General features: G+C 33.8%; 1 protein-coding gene across 2 annotated transcripts in view; it reads right to left on the minus strand.

The window, feature by feature from the left end:
- The window catches only part of Exoc2 (exocyst complex component 2), a 190,584-nt gene that overhangs the window by 54,199 nt on the left and 115,750 nt on the right, over positions 1–20,635 (minus strand). For both annotated transcript variants that reach the window (XM_040282200.2, XM_005335159.5), the window contains 9 exons: positions 19,315–19,380; positions 19,019–19,176; positions 18,467–18,588; positions 17,293–17,354; positions 11,454–11,534; positions 10,967–11,026; positions 10,251–10,312; positions 8,725–8,791; positions 3,701–3,817 (listed from right to left, as the gene is read on the minus strand). In XM_040282200.2, coding sequence (XP_040138134.1) covers positions 3,701–3,817; positions 8,725–8,791; positions 10,251–10,312; positions 10,967–11,026; positions 11,454–11,534; positions 17,293–17,354; positions 18,467–18,588; positions 19,019–19,176; positions 19,315–19,380 — 795 coding nt within the window. The remainder of the gene's footprint in view (positions 1–3,700; positions 3,818–8,724; positions 8,792–10,250; positions 10,313–10,966; positions 11,027–11,453; positions 11,535–17,292; positions 17,355–18,466; positions 18,589–19,018; positions 19,177–19,314; positions 19,381–20,635) is intronic.

Raw genomic sequence — 20,635 nt, forward strand, 5'->3', positions numbered from 1 at the left:
CAAGCAGTTGCATATCATTCTTTCTTAGTAACAACAACAGTAAAAATGGAAAATAACTTTAGGGTTCCTACTAAGGGAGAGGTTAAAAAATAAGACAGTATTTTCATATTAACCTATACAGTAAGTCCTAAAATTCATATTTTACAAAAATAGTTAATAAAAATATTACTGTTCACAACAGAATATTCAGTAGAAAAATATGTTCAATACAATGAACCCAGAAAAAATGTTATTTGTAATTTTATAACATATAGATGGTAGTAGATATAAAATACTAATTACTATAAATACTAAAATAGTACCACTTACCTTTGGTTAGTGCATAAAACACGATTCTTATTTTTATTTGATTAAATTTCTTATTTTCCTTTTTTTTTTTGAATTTTTTTTTTTTTTAGTTGTAGGTGAACACAATACCTTTATTTTTATGTGGTGATGAGGATGGAACCAAATGCCCTATGCATGCCAGGTGAATGTTCTACCTCTGAGCCACAACCTCAGTCTCATTTTTTTCCTTTTTAAAAACAATGTTAGCCAGGTACGTTGGCACATTCCTGTAATCCCAGCAGCTTGAGAGGCTGAGGCAGGAGGATCACAAGTTCAAAGCCAGCCTCACTAAGCAACTCAGTGAGCCCTGTCTCTAAATAAAATACAAAATGTGGCTCGGTGGGCAAGTGCCCCTAGGTTCATTCAATTCTCAGTACCTACCCCCCCACACTGCAAAAAAAAAAAAAAAAAAGGTTGGGTTCTACTTTTATTTAGTAGAAAAACAAAGTATTATTAGAAAAAAACATTTCCAGGTACATGTCATTTGCTGTCTGGGATCCAAAAAGCACAAAGACCCATGAAGGCTCAACATGGAGGAACTTTGTAGGGTGAGGTTCCCTTGTAGGGCAAGATGATTTGGACATTCTGACTATATGAATTACCATTAAATGAATCAACAAGCTTCATTTTCTTTTCTTTTTTTGGGAGGGGAGGAGGTGTGTTTTCATGAGAATAATTTCATTCTTTAAGATGTTAGAGCAGGAAACACTTTGGATTTGGAATGAGAAAACTTAAATTTTGAGTCCTGGTTGCTCAGGTACTTTCAGGTCAAGTCCTTGGCCTCTCTGAACATCATTCCTATGAAGAATATGGGGCTAATAATGCCATCCATTATTTATTTGCTTATTTACTTATTGACTTCTCAAGATTATTTGTATAGAGTAAAAATATACATACGAAATCATTCTGGTTTCTAATGTGAAAATCCTAAAAAGCATGGTTATTTGTATATTGTTCCTATGATTAATTCAACTCTACTTTTGAATGTGAGAAGCAAGAAGAAGAAAATTTAAAAATTGATTGTTTTCAGTCTTCTACTGACTGAATGAAGTATCAATAAGAAACTAGAAAGAAGGCGGGGGTATAATTCAGTGGAAGAATGCCGGCCTAGCATACTTGAGGCCCTCAGTTCAATCCCTAGTGTTATAGCTAGGATATGAGGTATCCCCCAAAAGCTCATATGTGAGATAATCCAAGAAGGTTTAGAGGGAAAATGATTAGGTCATGAGAGCCTTAATCCTCTAATGGGATTAACTGAGTGATGGCTGAAGGTAGGTAGGGTATGGCTGGAAGAGGTGAGTAATTGAGGGCATGCCTTTGGGGTATATATTTGGTGGGCTGAGCTTAGTCTCTCTCTGCTGCCTGATCATCATCATCATTTGAGTTGCTTCTCTCTGCCATACTCTTCCACTGTGATGTTCTGCCCAACCTCAAGCCATGAGGAATGGAGCTGGCTGTCTATGGACTGAAACCTCTGAAACCATGAGCCCCCCAAATAAACTTTTCCTCCTCTAAAATTGCTCTTGTCAGGTCTTTTAGTCACAGCAGCAAAAAAGCTGACTAAAACATCTAGCAATTGTGGGGTGGGGGTTAAGAAGTAAAGAATGTAGGAGGAAATATACCTGGAAGAAAATCTGGCCAACTACCAGATCACACCAGGAAGAGGTCTGAGAGAAGTTCTAATGTCCAGTGACACCACATGAAAAGCCCTCTAGTGAACAATTATCTCTAAGAGCAGAAACAGAGAAGAGAATTGAAAACTACGACCTTTTGTACCCTGTGATTTTTCTAAGATAACTCTAGAATCATCTGTCATTTGGAAAGAGAACCATATGAAAAATGATGGCAGTTGGCAACATTTCTCCTTGAATGCAAGCAATAATTTACTTGGTGGACATCATGAAAATAAAGGGTTCAATACCTAACAAAACAGAAACAGGAAAAATGTTATAATATAAATATTGAGTACTGTCTATTGGTTTCAACCACAACTAAATAATTATAAGTATTCAAGATGATCAATTTATTAAAAAATCCAAATTCAGGTTCTGAGTGGGAATAAAGCCTATCTATGATACACTCCCAGATCCTTAATACTTTCTGCATCTTAATGATATAAACCTAAGCAACAGAAAGTTTCTAATTATTACTTCACAGAAATCTGGAGAAAAATCAAACTTATTGCTTCTCTTATATGCAATTCTTAATCATTTCATATATTTTTAAAATAACAAAATTTCTCCAATAAAATATTCATGTTATTAATGTATCGAAAACAGAGTACCCACATTCTACACATAGTAATTTTTTATTGTAAGACAACATATTGCAACTCTTTACACAAAAATTTCTGGAAACAAACTAGACATTTGGCCCTACAGCCTTAAGTTACAACATTTCTCATCAGGATGATTAATCTTTACGAAAAGGCAGGAAAACAAGACAGTGCCGCCCACTATGACATTTTGATTCTTTGAAGAAAAAAAAAAATCCCAATCTAGTTCATGAACTGGAACCATCATTTATAAAAAGTATGCAATCCACCAACAGTACACTTTGATTATATGATTAACAAGATCATTATCTTTCTTATTCTTTGCATTGAGAAAAGTGTACTGACATTAAAAAGTGGTTCTAGCAACATTTTACCTAGAAATCTGATAAACCTTTGCCCAGGAACCAACCAAACTTTAATAACAAGGTTATTTCATTTTTTCCTTTTATGCTTACTTGAAAAAATATATAAACAAGAGATAACAATAGAGATTAAAGAAAACCATTCAAATGATTTGTACAGGACTTATTTTTATCCAACTTCTCCATATCTTTCTATATCCAATGATGTATTTTTCAGATGTTAAGCATCCTGCAGCTGTTATGAGCTGGGCACATGCATGTGTGTGCACACATGCTTGAGAAGTACAGCAAAAGCATCATTGTGGTCACATGGAAAGGAAGAGAGGAAAGAGAGGTGTGGATCAGCAGGAAGAGGTTTATCCGCAGGCTCAGAGAGTTTGCTCTTGGTCATATCTAAAAGCTCTACCCTAAAAGTAGTTAAATCTGACATTTGATTCCTAGATCTTATTTTCTTCCCTCACTTTTAAAGAGCTTAGGTGGGGAGTGAACCATATCTAACTTTGCAAACATGGTTCTACAGAAAGTAGCTGTCATTAAATTAACTGTTCAATGGGAGGTATGAGAAGGAAGGGAATCATTAAAGATAGTGTGAGTGAGAGCAGAAGGAAGTGGCTACAGGGAAGGCAAGGAAAAGGAACAAGCACAGGAAAGGAAAAAAAAATGAAGGACAAGAAAACAGCTTGTAAACAAAGTTCAGAAAACGATCAATTTGTCCACTTAACTTTAACTCATTTACCTGTGTTATTTTTTCTATTCCCTGGAAGTTGTGCTTTTCAAAATGTTCTGCTATATTTAAGAAAGTACGACGTTCTAGATGGCGGCAATTACTCAGGACAATCAAAAGTCGCTGCTCCTAAAAGGAGAACAAATCTTTAGAAATACATTTATAGTAACACATGGCAAATGTAAAAGATAAACCTTATCACTTCTTAAATTTAATAATAATCTCTTGCTCTATATTGCATGCTTTCCTTTTCTTGACTATGTCTTTCCTAACATTAACATAGGCAGAAACATCACATAATTCTACAGTTCTACTAATTGCTTATGATTACATAATACACTAAAGAGTCAAACAGGAATTGGAGATGTGCTCAGGCATAGGTGCTTGCCTCACATGGGCAAGGCCCTACATTCAAAAATAAAAAATAAAAAAATAAAAACCACCCCCAAAATAAAAAAAAAGAAAAATCAAATAATGTTTATTATGCCAATTTTATGTACACAAAAATGTTAAACAAATGGATACCTTAAATAACTACATAAAGTATAGAAATTATCAGAAAAATTGTTTATAAACTTTTTATAACTTGAAAGAGAATAATACTACCCTTTTATCTGTTTGATAGGCTCCTTGAAAACTTCAAGCTTTTAAGAACTTTTTTGTGTGTAGGAATAACCTCCTTCTAATAGGGAGTGAGGATCCCTTAAGGTCAGGGGATTCTTCCACAGGAAGTGATCAGGTCAGTCAAGTGGAAGGAGTAGAGCTCCATTTGCTGGTACATTCTCCAGGGTCCTGTTCCACTTAAGTAATTTCTTATAAAAATGATCAGACCCCAATACTTATGAATACAATATCCTACAGTTCAGAGAAACTGTGTTTGTAGATAAAATTCTGGGAATGGCCCTTGAGGCTGCTACTGTGGTCACTGAGGCCAAGGGTCTTGTACTCCTGCTGGTGTGAGAGCATTCTCTGGAACAACTGTGACTCATCTAGGGCCTTAACTCAAGATCCTTGACTAAAACTAAGGCAAAGCCACTGTCTAGGAAAAATTCTCAACCATATTTGGCATATTATTTCTGAATGGAAAAAGAATAACTTGCAATAATGTAGTTCAGTATAGAAAAGGCAGATACAAATAGGAGTTACATGGATCAAGGATGAACTAGAGCCTTTGAACTCAATTGCCAAGCAAATCTTGCATTTTCCAATAATTTCACTTAGTTCAATCAAGTATCCACAGACCTTCTAAACATCTTTCTTTCTTTTCTGGGGGCGGTGGTCGAGCAGGTGGGGAGGTAACCAGGAATTGAACTCAAGGGTACTTAACTACTGAGCCACATGTCCAGCTTTTTTTTTTTTTTTTAAGTTTTTAAATTTTGAGACAGGGTCTCACTAAATTGCTTAGGGCCTTACTAATTTGCTGAGACTGGCTGTGAACTTGCAATCCTCCTGCCCCAGCCTCCCAAATCCTTAGGATTACAGGCATATGCTACCACACCCAGCTATATCCAGGTTTTTTTAATTTAAAATGTTCTCATCTTTATTTCTGGCAGAGTATAGCCTACTCACTGCCCTTTTTGGTCCTAATCAAACACAAATAAAAAGCCAAAAAAATTAATTAAAGTAACTTCAAACAAATGAAAATACTGCTAATGGCTCTAAGTCAACTTGTGGATAGGAAGTGGGACATATAACAAAGTTAACAGGGTGATATTATGTATAAAACTCTTGTATCCATATTAAGTGGATAAGTGGCAGAAAAGGTACCAGAAAGAAAGCAATGGGTAAGTGCTAGAATTTGTACAGATGAAGCCAGGAGGGCAAGACCATATCTCCCCCTCTTGTTCCCAAGCCTACTTCTGCCATTATGCAGTCCTTTCAAAGCACATGGGCATAAGCAAACTGGACATTTCATCAGTCATTCCAAACATGATATACTCCTCAGAAACCTCAACTGCTTTCTCAGTTTATGAGTCAAAAAGCTTCACCCAGCAAACTCAGCCTCCTGAGTCTTCTCTACACTGGTAGTGAATTCTTTTTGCTTGATTCTCCCCCATTGTAATATATATAGTTCCTCTTCAAAAACAGAAAACTTCTTGAGTTCAAGTCTCACACTTAGTAAGCATATTTTTCTCTCAAATCTTATCAACCAGATGAAATAAAAGTGGGAAGAACAAATGAACACCATAATCAAATTCTTAGAGTTGCATGGTTAATCAAAAGCTTATTATTAGCACCTTAGAGGGAAACAAATATTTGAAAAGAAACAGCTCAAACTGATCTAATACAGCACTTACAGATAAAAAAATATGGTCTGAGGTATTATTTTCTTCTCAGTTATCCAGGACAGGACCAAGCCTGGATGTCCTCAATAATATCCCTGGTTATACAGTGAATAAGGCACACACTAGGATGTGAACCTGTGTTTCCTGACTCAAAATCTAGATCTCTTTCTAACCATAACTGCCTCCCCGTTAGATAACAAAAGACCTAAGATAGAAATCATCTGAAAAGATGGGCCAAATTAAAAAGGCATCTTCCAATGGGGAAAAATAGGAACTGAATTTGGTAACAAATGGACAATTTTTGGTGAATAAAACAGGACAAGCTGATATCAGCAAGTATAAAACACAGGAGTGGGGTAGCCTCTGAGCATAAGCTCAGTGTGAGCCAAGAGCGACAACTTTGATTCTTCACAGGAGGCAAGTCACAGAGAGTCTGTGCTTGCTCTCATGCTCCACCTCTGAAGAGGTACAGATTTAGGCTCAGAGAAGCAACCCCATGTCTGGGAATGCCCACAAGTCAGTCGAAAAATACCTAAATAGATACAAGGCATCAATAAAAGAAAGCAAAGCAGTTTTCAAACACTAGAAAAGTTACCATGTACAAATTAAGCTTATTCTGAAAGAAGGAGGAAAAAGTATAGTTGGCCAGATGGATGGAAGGTCTATCAATTTCAAAGACCTTTCCTTCAACCCCAACCTTCTCTAGCATTCTTTCTTTCCAGGTTCACATGAAAAGACGGGTTTAAACTTCGTGTGTGGCCTTCTCCTGTCACTCTCCTCCAGGACAATCAGCTGTTCCCTCATTAACCTACAGAAGCAGCTCCTACAACACAGCCCACAAAGCTGAGTTTTCATCTCCCACAACCTGATCCTCCTCAGTTTGATTGTTCAGCATCTCTTTGCTCAAATGCTCTTTTCCGCCTGTTCAAAGTACACTGCTCTACCAAGATTTCCTTCTTGCTCTACAATTATTCCTTTTCAGCAAATGAGGAGGAGGCTGGGGTTGTGGCTCAGCGTAGAGCGCTTGCCTAGCACGTGCAAGGCCCTGGGTTCGATCCTCAGCATCACATAAAAATAAATAAACAAAATAAAGGTATTATGTCCAAGTACAACTAAAAAATAAATATTAAAAAAAGAAAAAGAAAACGCTGAGGCTCTCTGTTAGTCACTCTATAACTACTGGTTATATATCCCCAATATTATTTTCATGTTGGTCTTTATCTCATTCTATTAATGTGGGTTCTCCTAGAACCCCCATTTTCTGTTCCTGGCTGAATGCTTTGACCCCTCTATGACCCAGTCAGCTGCATGTCTTGCTCTGCAGGCTTCAACCTGAGCTGGGCCTTATCTCTGGCATTAGGAAGCTGTTTGGGCTGTTGCTGAAAGGTACCCGAAGATGAGCTGTGCCATTGAGTATGTGGAAACCAACCCACCCTCAGTCAGATTATTTAAACCTAAATTTCGTAACTCGGGCTCCTTTTGTGGATGTTTATTCTCTTGTCCCCTGTCCACCGAGAGGAGATATGGTAGCCCTTCCATATGTAAGCATTCTAATAAATGCTTTGGACTAATCACCATGCATTTTGAAATCCCAACAGGCCCCATTCCAGGATGGTGTAGGGCAGTACCGTGCAGGAACTCCCCTGCCACCAAGTCTGGGGAGACTCTGAGTATAAGTTCTGCTGGACAGAACACTAGTATTTTTCTTAGTATTTTTATCTATTCATAGGCCTTCTATTGTGTATGTATGGCTTATTCACAAATCTCTCTAGGATCCAGACAAGTACATCGAATCACCCAGAAGTTATCTCTGACTGTCACTCATTGGACAAATACGCTCCCAAACTACGTTTTCAATCTTTCTTTAGAAGCTGTTTATTTCAGTGAATGGTTAACATTCTCTACCTAGTCATCCAAATGAGCAAACCTAGAATAATATTCTTAACTACTTTGACTAGACAATACTTTTCCTAATATGCCAAACACATTATTATTTAGGAATATGTACTTAAAATTACTGTGGAAATAACAAATAACAGGGTAGGAAATTCAGATGCTCTTTTTTCTTGATACACACACATGCACATGCACACACATACTCATCACACATAAATCATCAGAAATCAGAGGAAGTTATTTTTTTAACATAGATAGCTTGAGTGTGGATTCAACATCTAAGTTTGCCTACATGATCAATGTCTATATCTGAATCATCACGTACATGTATACATGAAAAATGTGTTTGTGTGTGTGTGTGTACACGTGTATGCATATGAATGTGTGCATGCACAGATACATAGTGATCTGGTTTTGTTTTTGCCAAGAAACCTGTATTCAAATAAAATGGGGATCTCACAGAAACAAAAGAGGAAAAAGCAGAGCTTCTCTGGCTGAAGAGGCAACAGACGTGAGGAAATGCCCTTATCCTGTGCCTCCTACCCAGAGGATAACTTTCAAACATCAGAGAAGTAGTAGGACACCTTTTAACATTCAAGAACCTGCAGGGATGCAACAAGTATACAGGAGTTTAAATGCAACTCCAGCTAAAAAGCTTTCAATATGGAATACATTTAATTATACTTTACTAAAATCTTCACATAACATAACATAGCTCCCATGTATAGGCACTGTTTCATACACATGCTACAGCAATGATGAAGTAATACTCAAAGTAATTCAGATTGATTTATGGACTAGTCATTAAATAATTTCAAATGGCACATCCTACTTTATTTTTATTAGCTTACTTACAGAAGTCAAACTGAAGTCTTCATGAATACTTCCAAACAAATCAGGAGAAGAAACATCTACAGAAAGACTAAATTATAGAAGACTTACAATTAAAGCACTGAAATTAAAAAATGTAACAAACTATATATAAATTTCACTTTAAAAGGTTTTGGTATAACTATAATGCACATTTTTAAAAGTTTTTAAAAAAATCTTTTTTAAAAAAGGTTTTGGTGCAAAGAAATCAAATAACTTTCTGTGAGTTTTCTGAAAACATTTTAAAATTAATCTCTCAAAGAAGGCACAGTGGGCTATCAATTAACAGTGGGCCATTAAAAAAAAAAAAAAAAACAACAACTGTTTTTGGACCTTCTCAAAACTGGCATGAATTTAAAACAAACTATCAAAGGAAAAAAATGTCAAGTAATTTTACTCAAAGTGTTTCTATCAGAATTTCCAGGGGGCTTTTTGAAGCTTGCTTTTCATAGTAATCCACTTAAAGGTGAGGTGAATTAGGAAATTAATTGATAACCCACAAACAACTAGAAACAAAACTGGAGACAGAAGGAAGGACATATCATAAACACACCATTCCTTTTCTTTAAACCTGACTGAAATTAAAATTAATATAGAAGACTAAAGCAATGAAAATATCAACTAATATTTTAAAACAGAGATAATAAAAGAAGGCCAGTCTGAAAAACATTAAAACATAAACCAAAGATAATTAACACAGCACTAATATAAAATATATTTGATAAATCTACTGAAGATAAAGCTCAGAAATACATTGTACCTGTTTATCTAATACATTGATATACAAAAAAATTATAAAAGAGCAACAAGGAAAGATTTATTTAATCAATAATATCAAGGTTCTGATTAACTATACACATTTTTGGCAATGTAATAAACTAAATATACAAAATCAAATCAGAAAATCTAGAAGAATTAAAAACTTATTTGGCCTTCAAAGAGGTAAAAGTTTTATATACTGGAAAGCAAAAGCCAGTACTAAGAAATAAACATTCAGAAAAACTTGGTGTTAAGAAAACAAATTCAGCATTTCATACTATTGTCCAATATAGCCACACTTTGAAAAACCACCTCATGAATTTGTAAATACCAAGTCAGGAAGTATTCTCTGGAGCTCAAATAACTAAGCCTGGCCCAGGCTAAACTCTAACCAAAGGCTCAATTTCTAACAAGAGATCTGGTTTAGCACCTTAACACCAGGAATATAAAAGTAATCAACTAGGAGGTATACAATTTCCCGCTATTTTATTATTTATAAAACCTGTTGTTTTAGACAATCTGTAAGCTAATTATGTTTTAAATTTGTTCAAAATGTCTGTAATATGGTTACAATAAATTCAGAAGATAAAAAAATTATGGAAAAAGCATAGGCCACATAAAATCATGACTTTAATATAAACAACTTACCTCTCTTAGAGGAAATCTCAGAATATAAAACCAAATATGTAACTTCAGTCTATATTCTTAATTCTCTTAAATGCATTGATGAAAATAATTTCACTTTTACTTACTGTGTAGTATCTATATCAGCATCAGGCTTAGTGCTCAATTGTTCCAAACAGTATATAAAAACCTAAGTCAAAGATAGTTTCAGTGACATGCAAATTATTTTACATGAAATAGAACTATCTATATCATCAGTTGTATGTTGTCAGGGTATATTAAGTATATTTATATGTGTATATTTGTGTGTGACAGGTATGTTGCTTCAATATATACCACATAAGAGATAGAAATTAAAAGCACCTATGGTTTGATCAATTAAGTTCTTGAATATATTTTAGGAAAAAAAAACTTTTTTCTTTCCCTTGTTCATTCACTAACATTTTCAACTTTGTTTATACAATGTGCCTACAGAGAAAGAACTGATCCCAATCAAAAATTTTATACTCCCGATAAAATGTAAACAAATAATTATCATTTAATTTACTCTGACGGAGTGATCTAATGGAAATAGAAATAAAGTGTCATAAGAACACAAAAATGGAAAGGTTAACAAATTAAATATTCAGATATTATTAAAACAAGCAGGAATTAATCCTAGATTTAAATACTATTTTGATACCCTATTTACTCTAAACTATTATGTACATAGAAAAGATTCAAATATGAATCCATATTTAACATATTATAAATACATATTATATACATATTATAAATAGAAGGAGCTGACTATTAAATGCATGTATGATCCCAGGCTTTGGGTATCACAGCTGTTAAATATTACCTGCATGATATTGATGCTTAACTGGCAAACCTCCTCCTGTGTTTTAGGTTGTTGAAAGACCTGTGAAGAAAAATTATGATTAAAACTTTTGGACTTTCTAAGAAAATAAAACTATTTACAAAGTTGAATACAAACAGTTAAAACTGCTATATGTGTGGACATCTTGCTCTGAAGAGCTGGACCACAGGTGATTTCCTACCTAGGGTAGTTCTGGTCCCAGGGTGGCTGACAATACCCAGGTCAGTCATTCACTTCATACACAAAGTGTTGCCTACAACCCTTGTACTCATATTTTAACTTTTATCATCCCATCTTAGAATTAGAAATCAACATATCCTGCAGTTAAGCTAAAAAATAATAATAATAATAAAATACATAAGCAATAAGGAAAAGAAGTTCTTGTATGGCAATGACTCAGAAATTTTAAACTGTGGAAAGGATTCCTCAAGAAATTCTGAAATGGAGGTAGAATTGAGCAGAAACTTACACTGGCTTCCCCAGGCTTGCACTCGAGAACGACCTTCAGGGACTGCAGGGAGTGCACAATGCACTGTTCAAACTGACATGGCTAAAGGAAAAAAATATCCATATTCAATTTTTTAAAAAACACAGGCTATGAAGACAACTTAAGTAAGTAATGTGGCCAAGCACTCTAAATTTTCCAGGAGTTTGGAAAGGAAGAGAGATACAAATAATCTGACCAATAATAATCTAGTCACCAAGTTTTAGATTTGGCATGTGCTTTTTACACTTTAAAATATTTTTAAGTGGGTCAATCTTAAAACTAAATTACATCTCATTTTACTAGAAGAAAACTCAAATATCACTAAAATTTTTCTTCAAAATTTTACTCTTCTGACAAATGATGCAATATATAATGAGCATATATGTTACTTTATTTATTTATTTATTTATTTGTTTGTTTGGTTTTGGTATTGGGGATTAAACCCAGGGGCATTTTACCACTGAGCTATACCCCAGTCTTTTATTTTCAGACAGGGGCTCTAAGTTGCTTGAGGCCTTGCTAAGTTGCTGAGGCTGACCTGTGATCCCCCTGCCTCAAGCTCCTGAGTTGCTGGAATTATAGGTGTGTGCCAGTGCACCCAGTTTGAGTTTATATTTGAAACACTATTATATCCCAGGTTGAGCTGTTTCCTCAATGTTCCACATCTCTGGCATGGTTCAACAAAATCTAATGTTAATAATAATGATCTGGAGGATGCATAAGATCTGTAAGTGAAATAAATAACTGCAGTCATATATACATTAACTGAAAAAAAATGAAACTCGAAAATATGTCCAACCAATGACAACCAATAAGCTTGAATGAATTCTAATACCTTACACTCCTACGTGTGTCTGAAGTTTTACTCTGGATGACAGTGACACTAGAGTAAGACAGAATTCTCATGAAATGCTTATTTTAGCCAGGACATACAACCATGAAAATCACAGTCAAAATTGTTTTTTTAAAGCATAGAAATATAAATTTTCAACTGCATAACAAAATAAGCATCATGAATAAAACAAATAAAACTCAGAGAAAAATGGTGCTAGAGGGAGGTCTTCTCTAAATAGGACAAAGAAAGCCCCTGGGATGGCAAGAATACTGAGGCTGAGACCTGAAGAGCAAGAGGGGAGGAAAGTAGCAAGTTTTCTGGAGGAAGACAGTATGCATATGGGCAGGGGTGGGGGTAAGAAACTGCCAGCACTGAAGGACAGCAAGTCATAACCTCGGAGTGTGAACACAAGCACCACAGAAAAGGTTAGGATTTATTCAAGTGGCACTGAGCTGGGGCAGGATCAGTGCTCAACCAACCATCTCTGTGCACAAAATATGGCATGAACCTCTCCTCAAAATAGGCACTAATTTTTTTAAAAAGTGATTGGGGAAAAAAATTAACAGAAGAAAGAAGTGACAAATGAATACATATTTTTAAAAGACAAGTTTATTTCCTTATAAAAAGTAGCCCTTTTTTAAAGCTCATAGTTTGTAGATTCTTTACGATTCTCTAGATATGCAATCATATAATTTGCAAGTTATATTATTTTTTTAATTCCTTGTAATTCTTAATGATCCCCTTACCTCCTAGCTGGTTTGTTCTTCTCCACCCCTTTCCCTTGCCATGTTGTAGGGCATGTGACCTCCATTCCGTGTTGAAAGAAGTGGTACTAATTAACACTTTCTTATGATAGATGAAAAAAAACATCAACTAACATCAACTTAAGCTTAAAGCTAAAGATATTTGTCCATCAAAGGCACCATTTGGTAAAAAATACATTAAAAATCACCATTTCTTTATGACAAATGTTTGAAGAGATAGATATGTTTATCTGAATTTTAAAATTATGCAATTTTAAAACATTTCATGACATCCAATTAATATGTACAATGTTTATGCTTTTATGTATCAGTTTAAAAATAAATTTTAAAAATTAAAAAAAAAAAAAAGTAGCCCTGACTTAATAAAAGCTAAAATAGTGTCTTGGCTTTAATGATTTTATTGCTCTCTTAAACCACCAGAGGGCACCATAAAGAATATTTTAAAGTATTAAGTAGAAAACAAGAGGCATATAGGATGATGACTACACAGAAAGCATTTAAAGAGTCAAAATGTTTATTAGTGCCTAGCATGTGTGAGGCTTGGTGTTTAATCCCCAGCACCATGGAGGAAAAAAAAAAAAAAAGTTTGTTAGATGAACTGACCTTAAACTTTGACCTCCTGCCTCAGAAGGCATGAAAATTTAAGTTGTTAAAACAATGATAATAATCATAATATAGAAAATAAAATGAAAAATTCAACTATGAACAGTTAAATACTGATATTCATGTGTGTTCACTTAGTGTTTCTTGTATTACAATTTAAAATACACTTTTAATAGGGCTGGGGATGTGGCTCAAGCGGTAGCGACCTCGCCTGGCATGCGTGCGGCCTGGGTTCAATCCTCAGCACCACATACAAACAAAGATGTTATGTCTGCTGAAAACTAAAAAATAAATATTAAAAAGTAAAATTAAAAAATAAAATACACTTTTAAAATTTTTACATTTATATTAACACAATAAATGGACAGGGAGTAACAGAAGCTCAATGAGCAATTTCAGTTAAATTGAGAATAAATGACAGTCTAAATAATTCTTTCCTTTTTTCTAAAAAGAATCAAATAGTGCTATCTCTGTGTATTTTCGGTGAATCATCCAAGATAGGTGACTACTCTACAAGAAGTTATCACAAATCATTCCAGTTCCTCTGAAGAAGAAAATTCTCAGAATTATCCAAATTGAAAAAAGGCAGAAAACATTTTCAACATGAGAAGAAAACAGGATGCTTTCAAGTAAGCTGTTATGGAGCACTGAAGGGAAGTTCTAATTAAAGATAATACTTCAGCAGAAATAACAGTCATAGGTGGCAAAACTCAACATTCATTTCATTAACATGATAAGAATGTTTCCCTATAGCACTCACAGGAAAAGAAACAAATGGGATTGGTAGTAAGAAAATGTTAAGAAAATATAAATTAGAGGAATGTGACAAGCTTTGCAAGAACTAAGTCATTGTTCAAAGTCTAAGAATTTTACACACATACATAAGGTTAAACTACTTTAAATTAGATTCTAGGCTTGTGCTGTTAAGCGTTGACTTATTTTTTTCTCTTAAGAGAGATCCATGCTGAATGGCTAATACTTGGTCAGCATTATCAGATCCATTCTGTTGGCTTATTTCTTCAAAGACATTTACCAGAAAATGTATTGGCTGACTCCCAATGTGCTCCTTCTCATGGGTCATTCGTTTCATGGTCTACTGGGGTTTAGATCTTCCCTACACATACTTACATGGCAGGTCAAACAAGGAATTAGCCATTTTACGGGTATAATTGCACTAGGGTAGTCAAACTTTAAAGACAGGCTACAAACACATTTTTGTAGCAACTATCCCAGGTCATTTTCACAGAGGACAATTACAATAATCAAGTAAACAAACTGTCTTTGGTTACAGTGACTGTTAGTGAAGCACACACTAACAGACCATATATGCTAGAAGTATTGACTTGAAGAAGGACCTAAACCCAATAGCTATTCCATGGCTGAGGATCAAATTTACATCAGTGTGTGTGTGTGTGTGTGTATGTATGTATATGTATATATATATATATATATATATTTTTTTTTTTTTAATGAAACAGAATCACAGCAACTGAGACTTAAATTTTCTCAAACTGAACATATACTCCCCATTTTTCTTTGCAGAAAACTAATTTTAGGCAGGTATCACAAACCAGGAATTAAAGTGATTTGATGTTTAATTTGCTCATACCTATTTCATTTGGGGCAAGATACTCAGTGGATGACGGTTCAGCGATCTCTTGGACCTGTCCTTCAAGCATGCTATGATAATTAGGACAGGGTTGTATAAAACAGACTTTACAATATAATAAGAAATAATGTAAACTTAAGGAATTTCCATGGAGGCCCCATTCATTACACATGTTCAATTAACAAATAATGATTCTTTATGTTTGTCTAAAATTTTACAGTTTACAAAAGCTTCAGTCTACAGTATCTCATTTAATCTTAACTCAAAACACTGGGAAGAATTATTCTATTCCTTTCCTAATTAAAGCACAGGGGTTAGTCAGGTTATTTGGCTTTTTCAGGATAAGTAAGTTCTGATTCTAAATCAAATGCAGTATATTTTCCTCCATACCAGTACTGTCCAACAGAAATATAAAGTGAGTCACAAGAACAAAATTGAAATGTAGATTTCCCAGTAGCCAAACTAAAACCAAATAATTTTAATAGTTTATTTAATTCAAAATATACAAATATCATAATTTCAAAATGTAATCAACAATAAAAGTTAAAATATTTTACATTCTATCTTATAGGATCTCAAGTGGCTGCCCTAGTTGCTACACATCTTTTTCTTTGAATTTAATGTGAGGGGGAAAAAGATATAGAATAGCTTTTATTTAAATACAAATAACAGTGACAAATGGAGTAAATCTAATTAAGATATTTTTATTCTAGAGATTCTTGGAAATAGAATTATAATAAATTTATTAAAAACAATAAACTTTTCTAACTCATTTCAAGCATGATTTAACAAAAAAAAAAAAGGAAGTTAAGCTTAACTATGTTGTTACTTAATGTAAGGAATGCTTGCATATATTTGTATCACCTTAATGTAGAGCCTTCAATTTTGGAGAAATACAACAAGCCCCAAGTTCTCCAATTGCTAAAGGAAGATTGTTAAAAGATGTTCAAAATTCAAGGAAAAGAAAAAATATTATGTGGGCGCTTTGTCCCTCAGCAGCCTGGCTCCTCACTGGTTTATAACTCTGAGCTGGTCAAAATCATTTTATTCTTGTTTTCTTATCTGAGGCAGGAACCAGAAGTATTCTTCCCACAATTTATTTTCTCCCTTTTCTCACTAAGGTAAGACTAAAATTGGGAGCAGCCACAAACTCGGCTGAAAAACTTCACTTCCCTGCCTCTGCTGCTGAGGATGTGGACACAAAAATGTGTTATGCCAACTACATGTGGGGAGAGCTGTCAGCCATGGCTCCTAGAAAAGTCCTGGACTTTTTTCCTAACAGGAGTGAGGCTGTGAGTTATCATGAGGTCATCCTGAGCAGAAGCCAGTACAAAGAACCACAGAGAAGGCAGAGGGCCTCTAGGTATGGGATTCTTGAGTTATCTGGCCAATGTGTAAGAAAAAGAAATTTTCTTATATAAGCCGCTAGGATGTTTAATTGGCAAATGCCAATCTTACTGACACACCCACATACAGGATTATTAGGGGGATTCATAAGTCAGGTATAAAAACATGATAAATTATGAAAACTATATTCATAGGTATTTTGAAACCCTAAAACCTATATGAAAAGAACAGACCATGGTTATAGTTGCTGCCTGACCTGTAAACACATCTGCAAAGATTTGTGCTTGTTATTTTTGTTTTGTTAAACAAAGCTTAGGGGCTGGAACGAGTATTTCTTCTGTCCAGTTTTTCTGAAAATTTGAAGTTGCTGAGTAATATGGAATTAAGGATAATCTGTTTTCTAAAAACTAATGCAAACAAAAATAGTGATACAGGAAGAAAAGGAGCCACTCTAAAAGAAACACACTGTTTTCACTAATTGTTAAATAAATGTGATTAGCATTAAGCAAAAATGAAAAATAAAAAAAGCTTATTTTTCTATTTTCAGAAAACTATTTAGAGTTGTAATGCAGAGAGCATATACTCCTAATGAATGTAGTAAACTGATTTATTTTTAATATAATAAACAATAATGACTAATAATGAAAAAGAATTTAAACTTACTAGAGAAGTCAATCCTTCATTATCAACAATCCAGTCCTCCTTTTCAGCTAATCTCTTTATTTCTACAAGGAAAACAAGCATACAGTCCTTTTCATTATAATTATCTCACTGATATTTATAAAGATAAAAATCTATAAAGGGTATGGCTTTAATTGTTTTATATAGATTTGTAAAAACCTGATGAAAGTAGGAATAGAATTTAATTTTTGTAGATTTAAAAAACTAAATATGTATTGCTTACTGGATTTTTCTAATAAAATACTAATATAAATAAAAAATTTTTATTACATAGCCCAATTTGGAAAATAGGCTTAATGATCACTTGATTGAGGATAACTTATTCAGTACTCTAAACTGGACAGATAAGCACAAAATAAGCCCTACAATATTTTTTTCCCTAAAACTTCTGATTAATACGTTGGATTCTATTTGAATGCTAGACATTCTTGACAATGGCAGGCAGCATAGTTCTCACTTGGCTAAAGGAATCCAAACTGCCCAAACCTTCAACACTGCAGGCTGGCACAGATTCCTGGGGAGAAAGGGTGAGGGAATGAATTAAGATGGGAATGTTCAACTGCACAATGTATTAACTAAGTCTACAGTGATGTGACTTCCCCACTTAAAAAGCCCAGTGGCAGATAGTAATGGTTTGTGTTATTTCTAACAATGTTCTCGAATGTTTTCAAAAATATTTAATACCTAAAAGGCTGCTTTATAAAAACTAACCTTACTGCTTCTTATGATTCTATGTAGAAAATCCTGAGAAAAATCAAAATGCATCTATAATTTCCAGTATTCATAATACCATTGCTAATAGCCTTTCCTCAGTTTTACAGTTTTTTCTAAATTAAAAAAATTAAATATACACATGTTTTTGAAACCAAATCCATATTTTATATATTATATTTTCTATTTAACATTTGCCCTAAGGATGCTCTTATATTCTGAACTATTTTCAAGTATACCTGCCTCGATTTCTGCATGTCTTTCATCTCAGCTAAATTGATTGGAAAAGATACCAAAATGGAAAAACCTCTGATGAACAGATAGAAATGAGATGAATTTCCTAAGAGTACTTTTCACTTATTTTCAAGGATTTGGAAGCTGAAAGAAGAGGGTATATTCAGATAACTATTGTCCAAGTAAGTGTTATCAGTTTTTCTTAACACACCTTCTGCTGTGTGTTGTAATGTGACCATTACACAACGTACACGGAGATCCAAAATAAGATCCTGGATAGTCTGCAACATATCATTAGGAATTTCGAGGGCAGTCAATGACTCATAAGTAAGCCTAGGAAACAAACAGAACAAAACAAAAGTTAGCAGAAGGGATCTTGAAGCAATTCCTTCCTATTACTTTTATCATCTGTACTTGTGTTTCATAGAGCTCACAAACTATACTATTAGGACGAAAAAAAGTAAATGAAGACCAAGATCATGGTATAACAATAATATTGAATTAAGCAACAGAAAAGATACACATACAGTTTGGTTTTCTTATCCAATATAAAAACCAGGAATGTTTAAGAGTTTCATTATTAGACGATACGCGAGAAATAGTAGAGGCAACAGGACAGAAACAAAGAAAATTTCTTCCTTGCTGACTATATTAAAACATCATTATCCCATACTAAATTCCACTCTCCCCCTCCCCCGAAAAAAAAAAAGAAGGTATATTTGTGTGTGTTTACCCTTTTTGATGACCATGTGTCTATACTTACCTTATGGTCTGGATGACATGAGCAAGCCATTGCCCAGAGAGCTCAGACTTCACCTCCCAGCCTCCATACTGCCTCATTTCTCCCTCTCGGATGCTGAGTGGGAGCAAAGCTCCACGGATCAACTTCACAAGAGAATGCATTACTTCCTGAATCATTTTCTAGAAATGGACAAGCAGAAATGTATTGAAATGTCATCAGTCTGATCAATAACAAATACTTTCACTGTAAAATATTCTCAGATTTTAAAACCTCAGATGAGAAAACCCTACTCTGTATTTCTGCATACTTATACTTACCTTGAAATCATTTTGTCTTTGCCTTACATTCTTTGATCTTTCAACTTGGCCTGACTTCTCGGCAGTCTTAAAAATTTTAAAACAAAGAAAACATATTAGTTGTCTTTTAGGAACAATTTATAAAAATAAATCTTTTAAAGTTGTACATAGAACATGAGATATGAGCTGATTTAATTGGATACTTAAAAAATAATTTAAGTTTCTGGTTATAAGATGACGAATTAGAAAACCTTTCTTATACCAGCAAGAAGTTACATACCTTTCGGAACAATTCCCAAAAATAAATCTAAAAATTAAGTCGAAATTACCAACTTTGAAGGTGTTCATATGGTATTTCAATAATTCCATATGGTTAAACTATGATGTATCCATGATAACATTTTAAACATAATTTCTCATTAGATAGTACAGAAGTAAAATGAAGAGTAAACTCTAAATTAAGGTACAGTAATCATAGGATATCCATTCTATTTCCCTGGTAAATACTTTTAAAATATAAGCATTATGTAATTTTATTTTAAAAAATTATAAATTACGGCTCTTCTTTCAGGGATTTTACAGTGTAATTTAGGAAGAAATACATTCTACTATTCTAGAATAATTTTTTTCTGCTTTTGACATACTCCATCTTTTCCTTAAAGTAATGTGTAGAAGACTTCATATTGATTAAAAGAGAGATCTGTTCAACTGGATTTCAGTTGGCATTTTATTAACCAATTTTTAACAATTAAATACTAGGAGGGCAAGGTGAAAAGACATTCCAAATAAAAAAGCAACAACAAAATTACACCATGTGAAAGAAGATTCTGATATTTCATGGATATTATGTAAAAATTATTCCTTAAAATTAAAACCCTTACATATACATGTCAAGAGACCTTTCAAGTTAAAAACAATCACATTATCAATGATTCTGTTATTGACTTCAAATTAACTTTAAAATACAAGTCGTGTTTATTGATATATAGAACACATATACACACATTGTATAAACTAAAGAAACAGTATATAGAATTTATATAATTAACAATATTGATATGAATGAGTAAACAAAGGATTAGATTGTTGGTTGTTTCCAACAAAAATGTCTGACAGGATTGACAAGAAATGGTCAGCACAGACATAAATATTCATCCTTCAAACTCTAATTTACACTTATTTTAAATTTACACTTATTTATATTAAACTATGAAGTTGTCATTTTTTCTTAGAAGAAATTCACTTTTGCTTTGAAAGGATTAAAGGTATAAATAAAAACCCTAAGCTCAAAATTCACCTCAATAACCATTCAAAAAAGCTGACTCCTAGGTTCACTGATGCT

Source organism: Ictidomys tridecemlineatus, chromosome 8 (genome assembly GCF_052094955.1).
Source record: "Ictidomys tridecemlineatus isolate mIctTri1 chromosome 8, mIctTri1.hap1, whole genome shotgun sequence".
NCBI classification, from domain to species: Eukaryota; Metazoa; Chordata; class Mammalia; order Rodentia; family Sciuridae; genus Ictidomys; species Ictidomys tridecemlineatus.